The 13902-nt window shown below is 50.8% G+C and overlaps 1 protein-coding gene across 1 annotated transcript in view; it reads left to right on the top strand.

The window, feature by feature from the left end:
* The first annotated feature begins 1524 nt into the window (after window positions 1–1524).
* The window catches only part of TCERG1 (transcription elongation regulator 1), a 29387-nt gene continuing 17009 nt past the window's right edge, over window positions 1525–13902 (top strand). The window contains 8 exon segments of the mRNA XM_051631049.1: window positions 1525–1620; window positions 2602–2686; window positions 2688–2828; window positions 4727–4879; window positions 5019–5256; window positions 7781–8023; window positions 11754–11816; window positions 13102–13302. Of these exon segments, the coding sequence (XP_051487009.1) occupies window positions 1538–1620; window positions 2602–2686; window positions 2688–2828; window positions 4727–4879; window positions 5019–5256; window positions 7781–8023; window positions 11754–11816; window positions 13102–13302 (1207 nt within the window). The 5' untranslated portion in view covers window positions 1525–1537.

Below are 13902 nucleotides of genomic sequence, written 5' to 3'. Positions count from 1 at the left end.
CGGCAGGAAGGGGCCGGGGGGCGGCAGCGGGGGGTCTGCGGGGAGCGGGGCGGCCCCCCCAGCACCGGGAAGGGCCGTGCAGATGCTCGTGCCTGCCAGCCGGTAATTAATAAATGATTGAGACAATCCTCAAACAGATGGAAAGAGGGATGAAAGGCGCTGGTGGAAGACAGGCAGCCCTACTGCCTGGGGAGGATCTGAGCCCCCGTGTCCAAACACCGTTGTCCTGTCCTGCCCTCCGAACGCGCTGATCCCTCACGGTGTGGGGAGGGGGACGCGGGTGGGGACCCCTGGCTCCAGCTCCTCTCCCCCCGCGGCACCGGGCAGGCTCTTGGCATCCCGTCCTTCGGACAGAGCCAGCTGTCACCGTCCCCGGCTCCCTCCCGTGGCTGCTCAGAGGGGCCGGGGCTGCGGGAGGACCCCCGCCCGCCGAGCTGCCGCCAGCGGGGCGCGGGGCCAGGAGGGGCTGGGGGCGCGGCGGGAGGGGCTGGGGGCGCGGGGCAGCCCTGCCCGGGCGGTGAACACCCCTCCCCGCGGCAACTTCCAGCCAAACGCGAGTCAAGGAAACCGAGCAGCGAGATCCCGGTGTGAGCGGTTTGGCACCGCAGCGGCTCCCGGGGCAGGGCCGGTGGGCTCGAGTATGTAAGAGCAGGCAGGTGTTCCGGGCAGGCCCTGAGCAACGGGAGGAGCTGGGGCACAACGCACAGCGATGTGCGTGACGGCTCCGCCAGCTCCGGGGCCCCGCGGCCCCGGCTGCAGCCCCGGCTCGGGCTCCGCTCAGCCCGGCCTGACCAGCCGGGGCAGGGGCGGCTGCCCCGGCCTGCGCGCAGCCCCGCACCCACCGGGCACCGCACGGGCAGGGGCAGCAGCCCCGCGGGGCGCTGCGGGGGGGGGGCGCTGCGGAGTTTGGGGGCGCTGCGGGGTTTGGGGGGCTGGGGGGCTGCGGGGTTTGGGGGGCGCTGCGGGGTTTGGGGGGCTGGGGGGCTGCGGGGTTTGGGGGGCGCTGCGGGGTGTTGGGGGCGCTGCGGAGTTTGGGGGCGCTGCGGGGCTGGGGCGCTGCGGCGTTTGGGGGAGCTGCGGGGCTGGGGGGCCCCGGGCAGGGCAGGGGGCGGGGCCCCAGCGCCCCTCGCGGCCCCCGATTGGCCGGCGCCTCGTCCCGCGCCCGCTCATTGGCCGCTGCCCGCGAGCCGCCGTGGTTGGGCGCGCGAGGCCGGCGCGGAGCGGGATTGGTGCGCGGCCCCGCCCGCTGATTGGCTGCGCTCCCGCCCGGTCTTCCCGCGGCCTGTTCCGCCCGGCGGGACGTCAGCTCCGCTCCTCTCCCGGGTCACGCCTCACGTGACCCGCGCGGCGAGCGGCGCGGGCCGCCCGCGCGCAGCCAATCGCGGCGGGCCTGGCGTCCCCCATTCAAAGCCGGCGGGCGCGGCGGCCAATCAGCGCGCGGCCCCGCCCCCGCGGGCGCTGACGGGCGTGCGGGGCGGCCAATGGCGGCGCGGCGGGCGCGGGGGCGGGGCCGGCAGGGGCGGGGCCGCGCGCGGCGATGGCGGAGCGGGGCGGCGGCGGCGCGGGGCCCGGCGGCGGCGAGGGGGAGGCGGCGGCCGAGCGGTTCGGCGGCGAGCTCAGGTACCGCGGCGGGGCGGGCTCGGGGGCCGCGGCCCGGCCCGAGCACAGCGGCCTTCCCGCGGCCCGGCCTGCGCCCGCCGGGGAGCGCGCCGGGCCGGGCCTGGCTCGGGCGGGGCGGGGCGGGCGCGGAGCTGCTCTCGCCGCCTCCATTTTCTGTCCCCGCGTGCGGCCGGCGCTGAGTCGGGCCCCGCGGGGCGGCCGGGCCCTTCCGGCCGGGCCGGGCCCTCCTTCCCGGGCCGCCCGTCCCCCCGGCCGCGGGGGGTGCCGCGGGGGGTGCCCGCGCCGGTTCCCCCGCCCAGGCCCGGGACGCGGGGCTGCCGGGGCGTGTCGCGGCCCGCCGGAGCGGGGCGCGGAGCTGCGGGCCCGGCGCCGTTCACCTTCTCACCACCTTTGTTTTTCTCGGTTTTGAGTTCTCGTGCCGGCACGCGCATTGCACCGGCGCTAAATGCCGGGCAAAACTGTTCCCGTGAGAGCAGCCGAAGCGCGTTTGTTGGTGCCAGAGGTGAACGTTTTCCTCTCTATCCGTTTCCCGAGCCGGCGGCCCGGCGGGTTGGGCGGCCCGGCGGGTTGGGCGCGGTGGCCGGAGCCGGTCCCGCCGCAGGCCGGTGCCGGGGAGGCGGTTGGCGCGGCAGGGCCGCGGCTGCGGGGGCACACGCGGGGCACACGCGGGGCACACGCGGGGCACACGCGGGCGGAGCTGCCCGTGGCGCTGAAGGAGCTTTGGCAGAGCGGGACGTGGTTCTGCCCCGGCCCCCACGAGGGGTTATTAATTACCACGGGTAACAATTGAGGACTAATAAACTGGAGTTGGAAAGGGAAGAGGCTGTTGAGGTAGCTGCGTGCTTAACCTTGCTCATTCGGGCTTTTTTCCACACCCTTCCGACCCCCCCTGACCGCGGTGTTTCCCTGCCTGCTGTCAGCGCTGGTTCCCCCGGCCCAGCAGCAGGCGCACTGACCCGTCTCCCTTTGGGCTCCCCACAGGATGGCTCAGCAGCAGGCACTGAGGTTCCGCGGCCCTGCGCCCCCTCCCAACGCCGTGATGAGGGGCCCGCCCCCCCTCATGCGACCCCCCCCCGCCCTTCGGCATGATGCGGGGCCCCCCCCCGCCCCCCCGGCCCCCCTTCGGACGGCCTCCCTTCGACCCCAACATGCCTCCCATGCCACCCCCGGGGGGAATCCCCCCGCCCATGGGGCCTCCACATCTACAGGTAAAGAACCGGGGATTCTCTTGGACTGGGCAGTTGGGGATTGGGGCTTGTTTTTTTCTTGTTTGTATTCACGTAGAGAAATAATAAGAGGAGAGACAGGAAAGTGGGTGGAAAAAATAGCAGGGCATGATGGAAACGGACAGGTTGTGCATGGTATCAAGCTACAGCATACCTGTGGTGTGGAAACAGCTTCTCTTTACCTCCTGGAGGGAGCTGTGAATGAACAGGCACGCAGTGAGGAGATGCTCCCCCATGGAGCCTGTGCTGGCACCTTAGGTGTTGGTGCCCTGTGGCCTTGCTGGGATCTCTGAACACCCCAGAGCAGGTGTGTGAGGAGCCCATCCACCTCCCCAGGCTCTCCTGGTCCTGCCTGTCCCCATGGACAGAAGGTGCAGGTGGGTCCCCTCTGGTTCCAGCCTGAGCTGCCACGCTGGGTTGTTGCCCACCCCTGGGCTCGGGGTGGGGGCAGCAGCAGCTCTGAGGGGCAGTGTATCCCTAGGGAGAGGTGGGTTCTGTTCCAGCCCCACATTCCTGAGGCTGCAGCATTAGTGGAGCACCAGGAATGGTCAGCATCTGGACAGGACAGAGTTGAACATTTGGAAAAAGCCCTGAAAGTCATCTGGGTGTTTGACTGGAGAAGGTGGCCCATTTGCTGCCAAAGGGTTACTCCTGGCAGAGGGACAGTGCTCTCAGGTTTATTGTTCTTGTGGTTTGGCTTTTTTAAATGCAGAGCATTCCTGGCACCTACAGGGAGGCAGGAGCCTGTTGGGCTCCAGGCAGGTGGATTCCTGACTGTGTTTCCTGGTGATGTGTGGTGAAGTTCTCCATTGAGATTGAGGAGAAACAAGGAGGGAGAGGGAGGCTCTGGTTTCCTGAGAGGCTTTCACTGGTTTGAGTTCTGTCCGTGTGCTGTTGGCTTCCTTTGTAATTCTGTTTAACAAAAATCAGACTTGGTACATGAGCTTAAAAAGCAGTTTTGAAATGCCAGCAAAAAGGTTGGTCTTGGGGAAAGTTCTGAAAGAAGAACAGGCCCATCTGTTGTGAGCCCAGAGCTGGGGGTGCTGGCAGCAAGCTGCCTGGGTCTGCCTTTGGAAGGAGAAATCTCTGGAGTCCTGGCTCCAATGAGAGCTGGAGGGACAGAGGACATTAGGTCAGCTGTAGGTGTTTGCAGAGGAAGTGAGAGAGCTGGGTGGGTTTCATCTAGGGACGTGTTTGCTGTGCACAGGTCATTTCAGAACAATCCAAACAGAGAAATACAGTAAAGAACTTAAATGCACCTTGAGTTCAAAAAGGTGTTCAGGCCTCCAGGTGACACTGCTATGTAGGGCAGCTCTGATTTCTTATGGTGGTGCAATAATGAAAATGTCATTTGATTATTCTTTTTTTGCTTTAAATTAGGACTATTTAGAGTTTTACTTGATAGAGAAGTTTAATGGCTTGTAGTGAAATCTGCTCTCCTAATTACTTAAGCTTACTTGTAGGTTTTTTTCCATGTTTCTCCCTGGAAGAGTCAGAGTGTAACTGTTTGGTGTGTTGGATTCCCAGAGGGGCAGTTGTTCAGGAGCAGCTCTTCCATTCTTTCTCTTCCTTGCACTGGGATATTTTCTCCTTTTCAGGAGAAGAGTCTTCTGTCACCCCACTGTTTTTCATGTTGCTTTTTTCTGATGCTTGGGATTTCTGCCAGCATCTCAGGGGTGAGGTGCTCACTGCAGCTGTTCAGGGCTGGCCAGGAGGCACATTGTCTCAGCTCGTGGTGTTGGGTTGTCAGAGGAGCTCTCTGGACTGTTGAGTTAACTGTGCTGTTGTTGTACTCTCTGTTGGTGCTGCAATAAAGGAGAAGTCTGCTTGAAAGTTGTATCATTATTATTATTATAATTACCATGGTTGTTTGCCTTTAGAGACCACCGTTTATGCCTCCTCCCATGGGCAGCATGCCACCACCTCCTGGTATGATGTTCCCTCCAGGAATGCCTCCTGTCAGTGCCCCTGGCACACCAGCCATGCCCCCAGCTGAAGAGATCTGGGTGGAAAACAAGACCCCCGATGGCAAGGTGAGGGTCCCCAGGGCAGACAGCCCTTGGCGGCGGGGGGGGCGTGTTGTGGTGGAGTCCCCAGCTCTTGTGCCCTCTCTCTGGAGCTGAGCCTGCCCTGCAGAGGAGCAGGGTTTGATGGTGGCCCCTTCCCCTGCAGGTCTATTTCTACAACGCCCGCACGCGCGAGTCGGCCTGGAGCAAGCCGGACGGCGTCAAGGTGATCCAGCAGTCAGAGCTGACGCCCATGCTGGCTGCCCAGGCCCAGGCTGTGGGGGCCTCCACACCCACCACCAGCAGTCCTGCCTCTGCAGCCTCTCCATCCACCTCCTCCAGTACTCAGTCCTCCACAACCTCCACCACAACCACAGCCACTTCGGTTTCACAGACCATTTCCAGTGAGTAGCTGGGGGTTTCTGAGCTTGGGGGTGGTGGGGAGCATGTGGGGGGGATGCTGCTCTGGGGAATTGCTGCAGCATAAACTTGGCATCCAGGAGGAAGCTGTTCCAACATAAAGTAGTATGAGTTTAAAGTACAGCATCTAATCCAGAAGAACCTTGCATGCAAACCTTTTTTTTCCCCACTCTGAAAGAGTTACTTCCGGAGGGTAGCACCAGACCAGTGTGGAGCCCTCTTCCTGTAGGTCTTTGTATGTTTTTTCTTCTGCTGTTATCACATAATTTCAGAGCTATTATGCATCCATTTCCTTTTGATTATAGATAGAGCTAAATTGTTTTACACTAGATTTTACAAGAAGTTAACCTGAGATTGGAGTTACAGTAGTAGCAATTCCCTCTGTTTCCAAAGTGGCATCTGTTGCTTTAAGAGGCTGGAGCTTCCAGTGCTGCTGGTGTGGAGAACTGGGTGATGGCAGAACAGAGCTTCTGGTGCATCACTACAAGGTTATTCTTGTGACCAAGCCTCCTAAGTTCCCATTTGCTAGAGTTGCACAAAAGAGGAGAAGGAAAGTCCCTAGAACCAGTGTTGCTCGCTCATGAGTTCTGAGGGACAGTCTGAAGGTTTCTCTGTTCACACGTGCTGAGACTTGCCAGCTGAGGGAGCACGAGAGCAGAATGCACAGAGTTGATATTGGTAGCATTTGCATTTAATATCACTGGTGTAATTTATGCTGTACTTTGGCATATGCATGCTAACCAAGTGCCTGTGGTGCAGAGCATCTGTGCAGAGATGCATCTTGGTGCAGTTTGTCAGCAATGGGTGAGCTCCCCTGGGCTGGGTGAGCTCCTGGGCAGGCTCTGCTCGGCCTGCACGGGCTGCAGGGGACAGGGCCTTGGCACTGCTGCACTCATGAGCCTTGGAGCTGCACTGGCAGAGATGTGAGCACCCAGTATGCCAGGGAGTGTGGAGAACTGTTCTGACTCCAGTCAGTGTAGTTGCATCCTCCGGAATTATTTCTTATTTTTCCTGTAACAGGGGAGATGAGTCAAGCTGAACTCACCATTTAACCCAGACTTTAGAGATCTGTGCCTGAAAGGGAGTCAGGTTTATGTTACCCTCAAACTGTGCTTTCAGTTAACACTGGAAAGAGGACAGATCATCACAGCAGCAAATCATTTGTATTGCTCCAAGCATGTTAGGGCTTTTATTTAGCTGGCAAGGTAACTTAGTACTACTGCCTTCAGCTGCTTTGTTCAGGTATGTTCTGCTTTAACCACGTTGCTGAGTAGGAGGTGAGTGTTAGTTTCTGGCCTAGTGCCAGCTCTGAGGAGCTGACCCTGCTCTGCAGCATGCTCTGCACCTTCTGTGATGCAGAATTCCCTCATCTTAAATGCTGAGAGTCTGTTCTACTTCTGCCTGTTCTACCTGCTGAACTTTGTCTTTGCTTTCAAGAACTGTTACTGTTGGTGTCTGTGCCTCGATGATAAAATTGTATAATTAAAAATAATTTTATAACTCTCAGACTTGGCCTGTAAATAAGCTGGGACTTGTGGCTGAGCTTTGTGTCTCGTACTGATTTGACTTAGGCCTTAAGTGAAATAGCATCATGACTGTCTGCTCTGTTTCCCTAAATGTTAGGCAGTGCTAAGAACCTTCACCCTTTCTGAAGCACTTAGCAAGATCAATATGTTAGCACTGGTGTGTTATTGGCAATGCTTCTGCCAGGCATGAAATATGGAAGAAAGTGCCTAGTTTGCCCATATATAATATGGTGATATGTTGATGTGGTTCCTTTTTTCAAAAAATTGGCTGGTTTTTACAGCAGTACCCATCCCCTGCAGCAAATCTGACCGCGTCAAGGTGCAGGGCTGGTCGGTTGGCTCAGACAGGGCTGGTTGGGATTGCCAGGGCTCTGAGGTGCAGCGTCTGTTCTGTGCTGCTTTCAGCCGTGCTGCAGGGATTGCCGAGCTGGGTGCTAGGAGCTGTTCTGCCACCGGGAGGCACTGAAGGCCAGGAAAGCTCTTGCAGCTTCGGAACAAAAGTACTTTCATTTTTCTTGCTTATTTAAACACTTTTTAATTTACATTTTTCCATTCTTGGGTCACAGCTTAACAAGCACGATTTTAGAAGCCTCCTGTCAGGCAGAGGCTGCTGCCATTATTGTGAGCAGCAGAACCCATGTTCATTTGACGTAAGAATGACCTTTTCCACTTGACACTCTGTAACCTTCCTATTTTTCTGAACAGGGATGCAGAGACTCTATCTTTTGGTACACCCCTGCTACTGCTGTAGAGGCTGGTTAGGTGTAAAGAACAGGACAAAGTGCAATCTGAAATTGACTTTCTGTGGGGATGTTTAATGCTACAGAGAAGGCAAAGGGGTTTTGTCCAAGAGTGTCTTCCTGCTGACGATATCTGAGCATGTCAGCTTGTGTACCTGCAGCTGGGAAACAGAGAGGCAGTGTTTGCAGCACGTGTATTGCCGTGTCTACGATACAAGGTGTTCTTTGTTTTTCTTTATCAGCACCTACCACACAAGACCAGACCCCGAGTTCGGGTGTTTCAGTTGCCACACCATCAGTCAGTGTTTCAACCTCTGCTCCTTCTGCTACACCTGTGCAGACTGTACCCCAGCCAGTCCCACAGACATTGCCTCCTGCAGTTCCTCATGCAGTACCTCAGCCAACTGCAGCAATTCCTGCTTTTCCACCAGTAATGGTACCTCCATTTCGTGTCCCCCTTCCTGGCATGCCTATTCCACTTCCAGGTAAATTGGCAAACTGTAATTGTCTTGTCTGCTACATGTCCATGTTGTCAATTTGTTTGCACTCATGTGTCCACTGTGTATGGAACTTGCCTGAATCCTCTCCACTCAGAGTATTTTTGAAAGAATTCAGGGTTAGCAGACAGACTTTTTAATTAAAAAGAACATAATTTTTTTTTACTTCTCTTTCTTTGATATACGTATCAGAAAACAGCTGCATTTAAGCATGTAAAACTTTTTTCTTTTAGATTATAGGAAAACACAAGAATTTCACTAAACATTTCTTAATCTCATGGCAGAAATCTATCTTGTCATGCTATTTAAAAAAAAATTAAGTAGCTTGACAGAATCCCTGTGTGACTCAGAGTATTGTAGCACTATATTGTACTAATAGCAATATTGCTGTAATTTTTTTCCACTTGTTTGATTTAAACCTTGAGCCTTGTGCATGAATATTTACAGCATGGATTATTGCTAAAAGAAATTAAAAGAAGATAGTATATTGATAAGCAGGAAAAATTACCATTCAGATGCATTTCCTTGGGATGATGTTGGGGGTGTGCAGCTCTGGTTTGCTGCTACCCGGTGTGATGCAGAAGGGCTCACACAGGGTGTTGGGGTTTAAACTGAGGAGAGTGATGCTGCATCCAGGATGCTGGGGTATTATTCAGAGGCTTTAGAGGTAAAGAGTATTGAGAAGAAATCTGAGGTGGCAGCCCACTGATTATAAAAATAGAAGTATTTCTGTAAAACATTTAGATACCTTAGGAACTAATTTTAGTCTCGTGAAATTTTGGGCTCAGCTGCAGTTGGCAGTGGCTGCAGAGATCCTCCTCAGAGGTGGCTGAAGCTCCTCGTGGTTAAATGCCATGTTTCAGTTTGCGCAGATGCAGTTGAGTTCCTGGTCTACTACAAAAGTAATTACTCTTTTTCAGTGTGCAGTAGCACTGAAGGTGTGCTGGGCACTGATGAGTTTCCATTGCAAAGGAAGGTTTGAGGCTGCAGTGACTTTCTGATGAGGAGTTACAAAGCAGCAGCTCTGAGCAGTGTCCTCATGTTTGTGACTCTGCAGGCTGAGAGAGGTGACTTCCTTCTGCTGTCCTTCAACACATCGATCCAGTGCAGCCCTTTACCTCCCATCAAACTGCCTGGATGAGAAGTAATCCTTTAGAACACTTCTTTGTTAAAGGAGTTACCCACTGTGACTATTTGATGCTTATTAGATCAACTCACCAGAAGACAGGACAAACTTTTAGTTGCCTCTGCTTTTAGGATAGTCTTCTAAAACACCTGGGAAAAGATATTTTAATCTGTAGTTTACTTGAAAAGGAAATGGCAGTGCAGTGCTCATTGTTTTGAGACTGGAAAAATGCTATTCTGAACATGATGTTCAAGGCTGAACAAAAAATGCATAGATATAGGGAGAACTGGTGTCTGTGAGGTTTGGAAAACAATAAAGAGGGGTTCAATCTGGTGTCCTTAACTGCCTCTTCTGAGATGGCCAGCAAGGGGTGGGCACAGAATGAAGGGTCCTCATGTACCTTTGGAAGAGATAACAACCTGCTCTGGGAGAGCTCTTGGGTATGATGGGGACGGTTAAAGCAGCAGAGAAGAGTGCCTGTCACAGTGGCTGCTCCGGAGCCAGTGCTTGGCTTGGGTTGTTCATAAATTCTCTGCCATAAAGTTCTGTGACTAGAGCAGAAGGAAATACAGAGCAAGAACATCCATCTTCTTTTGAAATTCTTTCCTGAACTTTATTTTTTTAGAACTTTCTTTGTAGCAAGTCTTAGACAGTGAGATGAGCCCTGTGGGTGGGACCATCACACATAGGAAGGGTGCCCAGCAGTGGAGTGAGTGCTTCCACTAATGATTCTGAATTTGTCATTTTGACTGATTACAGAATAAAATCAGTCTGCTTCTTTCAGCTAATTCTGGGTCGAGTTGGTTGTAATGGTTTATAAACACTGCAAAAGAAAAGCAAACCTTTAAAGTAACAAATGAAGAGCAGCCGCATGACTTCATGGCAGTATAAAGGGAAGTCAGAAAGGCTTGTAGAGTTTAACCAGGTAGATGTCTGAGGCCTTCAGCACAAGGTACAGCACCACCCACGTTGCTGTAACAACTAACAGAGACAGAGCTGAACTGTGACAGTATCAAATAATTTCAAAGTTAATCTCTGTATTACACTGTAGTAAGACGGAACAATGGACAAGTTGATTAATGATATCTCATAATCTCAGATCTTAAAAAGTAAGTCTGCTTTCTCTTAATTCATACTTAAAAGTTAGTTGTATGTTTGAGAATGAGCTTGGCAGAGGAAACAGCTTGGGTGTTTGCTCAGTCGTATCAGCGCTGCAGTATCTCCAATTCCAGTGATCCTGCAGATGGCATTACTTACACTGACCCAGTTCAAAGACATGCTGTAACTTCCTCAACAAAACGAATTTTCAGATTAATTTTCAAGTGCATAAGATGACTCTTCCCCCAAAAAAAAAATTTAGACAAACACTTCAGTGCTGTTTAAATCAATGTTTTTGTGTCTCAATACTTTTTTTTAAAATAAAACTAGTTTTGGATTCTTTCAGTGAAATTATTATTGAAGAATTTTGCAATTCTGTCTTCTCACAAGTATTTTTTTAAACAAATTGGCAGCAGAAATTACTTTGATTATGAACACAGGGGTTTAATTTCACTTTGTGCTGGAGGATTTCCAACCTTGGGTGATGGAACTGAGACCATGTGAGGGGAAGTTTCTGAAATATCTCACTTGCTGAATGTCCAGACTGGACCAACATAGAGAGAACTTCTACAGTTTCCTTCCACACCCTAAAATGAGGGGCTTTGGAAACATGTTCCCCTTACCCCTGTCTAATCTCCTGCTGAATTTTGGATCTAATTGAAGATTACATGCTTCCCTCCCTGTGGCCTTTCTCTGTCACTCCTTACTGAGCTGGAGAGAGAACAGTGCATGATTCTACCTTTTTGAGCACTAGATATGCTGCTTTTAGAGCATTTTTCAGCTTGTGACATTCTTGGTAATGAAAAATAAAGGGAGTGTTGGCTGCCACTGACCCAGTGCAGCTTTGTGTACCTCTCCTTGCAGCTTCATGCTTTTATTTCCTTTTTCCTCCTTTCTCCCACCTCCAGCCTTTCCATAACAACCCTCACGACCTCAGCTTTCCCTCTGGGTTGAACTTGGCTTTCACCCTGCCATGCCTTGCTAGTCTAGCTGTTTTAAATCTGTCCTTCTGCTCTTACCACTGCTTTCTAAATGCAGCAGCAGACTGAAAATAGCAAAGACCAAGAGTTTCACTGTGCTGCTGCTCCCCCATAGGCTCCGTCTCAGCAGAGGCTGCCCGTGGCAAGTGACCCCGCTGAATGTGTCCCCGGGGCCCTGCCCTGCAAGGAGAGCTGAGCTCCCCCTCCAATGAACTTAAACCCCTGAGACTTCACTGAAATACTTTCTTTCTTTTTAATGACATCCCAGTAACTTGCTAAACAGCTGGTTTAATGTAGGCAGGAACTGTGGCTGCAGCTGAGAATCAGTTTGATATTTGATCTGGCATTAAACATTGGAGCAAAAACAATTCCTATTTTCTTGCCGGGAGGCTTCTCTCTGCCAGCTGACAATGGCATTCCAAATTGCAGCGAGCCTTCAGTCCCTAGTGTCCAGACTCCCCGTGGTAGCTGACACCATGGCAGCTTTCCAACATCTTGCTTGTCCGTTTTGCAGGTGTAGCAATGATGCAAATAGTCAGCTGCCCGTATGTAAAGACAGTCGCTACCACCAAGACCGGTAATTTTCAAAACCATCTTAGTTCGTTTTGTCTGTAAGTTGGCATGGTAGTGAATGTTGTTGTTTACCTTTTATTTATTTATTTGCTTCCCCAACTGAATGAATATATATACTTTATTTTCAAAACCAGTATAAATGCAAATATTATATTTGGCCAGGAAATAACTTTCCCAAGTAACTGTTAGTGTTAGCTTATTTTATACAAAAAACCCAGTACAGTTTTCTGTAATCATGGAGTTCTGTAATAACTGTGGATCTCTTCATGCCCATACTTCTTAGTTTCTCGTGTGTGGATTTTTGTTTTTCCTCCTTCCACATGTATAGTGACATGGTTGTGCTCGCATGTTGGTGTGTGTGTATGTGTGTCTTAGTATCAGTTTTAATTTTTCAAACTGTGGGTTTAAGAAAAGTAACTTACTAAGAATACTTCATGGCAATGTGTAATGTGTGCTTTCATATATTTAAAAATACAGATATTTTTAATATGAATGTTAAAAGGCTCAAAATTATGATCTTATAGTTCTAGTCCTCTCCAATTGTTTTTTCTAGAACTTGTCACTTAAAGTGTGTTCACTACATCCATTTTGTTGGGATGAGCAAAGAAATAATAGGATAATGTAGCATTCTGGCTTTCTTATCTTTGGATATTTACTTGCCATTTTGCTTCAGGATGTGGATAAAATACTGTTTTCTATCACTCAGCAGTATTAAACAAAACTGTTACACAATCTGGAATTATTTCATTCACATCAGTTTTTTTCCAAGGCTCTGAATTAATGTTAACTTTTTATAAGTCAGGACTTAAGATTTATTGGAGTTCTGCTCCATATTACATGGCTCAAATTCAAGCCACTGTTGTCTTTTTTTCAGGAGCAGTGGGAATAACTCCTCAAATGACAGCATAATTAAACAGTGGAGTGGATTTTTGAAAAAACTTTTTAAATAAACAGAGCACTTAATTTTGAAGTGTTAAAGCAAACGTCTAAAAGCTAATGAGCTTTGTGCTGTGTAGAATTATCCATTACTCAAAATGTTACCTCATTTGCCTGATGATGTGGGCAGCACTGGTTGTAAAGCACAGGAAGGAAAGTCAGTAACAATGCAGTGCTTTCCAATTCTGTTTTTAAAACAGTCTGTATTTATATAGGTTGATTATTTGTAAATTAAGTCAGTAAAGTTTTAAGTTTTGGCTCTTAGGTACTTTGTTGTCACTTACTGTTTCCTTCTTCCTTTTCTTCTTTTTTTTTTTCTTTTTTCTTCTCTTTCCTTTCCCCTCCTTTTCCAGGTGTCCTGCCAGGCATGGCTCCCCCCATCGTCCCTATGATCCATCCCCAGGTTGCTATTGCTGCTTCCCCTGCTACCCTGGCTGGAGCAACAGCTGTCTCGGAGTGGACAGAGTACAAAACAGCAGATGGAAAGACTTACTATTATAACAACAGGACTTTGGAGTCAACGTGGGAAAAACCCCAAGAACTGAAAGAAAAAGGTACCATCTCTCTTTTAACACAGCTGCAGAGTGGGCAGGATTGCTCTGGGCCTTGAATGGGTGTGTCTGGAAACATGAACAAGAGTATTTCTAATCGTTCATCTCCCTTACAAAATGTTTTGAAATCCTGATTTTAAGTATCCGTTTGAGTTGCTTTTGAGTCTAAAAGTTACAGTTTCTTTGTTTCCTACTGAATTACAAGAGTATTTGGTTCTAGAGTTGCTCCCAAGTCCTGAGACATGTGGGTGAGTGCGTGTTCCCACTCCAGCAGAAAGTAAGTACTTCATGTTGGAGAAGATCCTGGTTGCAGGAAGGTGGAAAGTGAGGGGAAGTTCAGTTACTCTAAAGACTAAACCAGGAAAGAATGGAGATCATCAAAATGCTATGTTTCAGCTCTTCAAAACCTTAAGTATATAAACTGATTTGGAATATGAGGAAAAAATAAGTAGTCTCCCTGTGTTCACATCCCTAAATCGTATTCCAGTCATAGTCTGTGATTCGTGCTGATCTGAATCCACATTCTGTCCCTGGGTGGTGTTGTATTGGATGGAAGTTCTTGTAAATAAGGAAGAAGGGGCAAAAATCCTGTGGCTTTTATTC

The sequence above is a fragment of the Apus apus genome, chromosome 13 (assembly GCF_020740795.1).
Source record: "Apus apus isolate bApuApu2 chromosome 13, bApuApu2.pri.cur, whole genome shotgun sequence".
Classification (NCBI taxonomy): Eukaryota; Metazoa; Chordata; class Aves; order Apodiformes; family Apodidae; genus Apus; species Apus apus.
The sequence above is the reverse complement of the archived record's forward strand: the minus strand, read 5'-3'. Positions and strand labels throughout refer to the sequence as shown.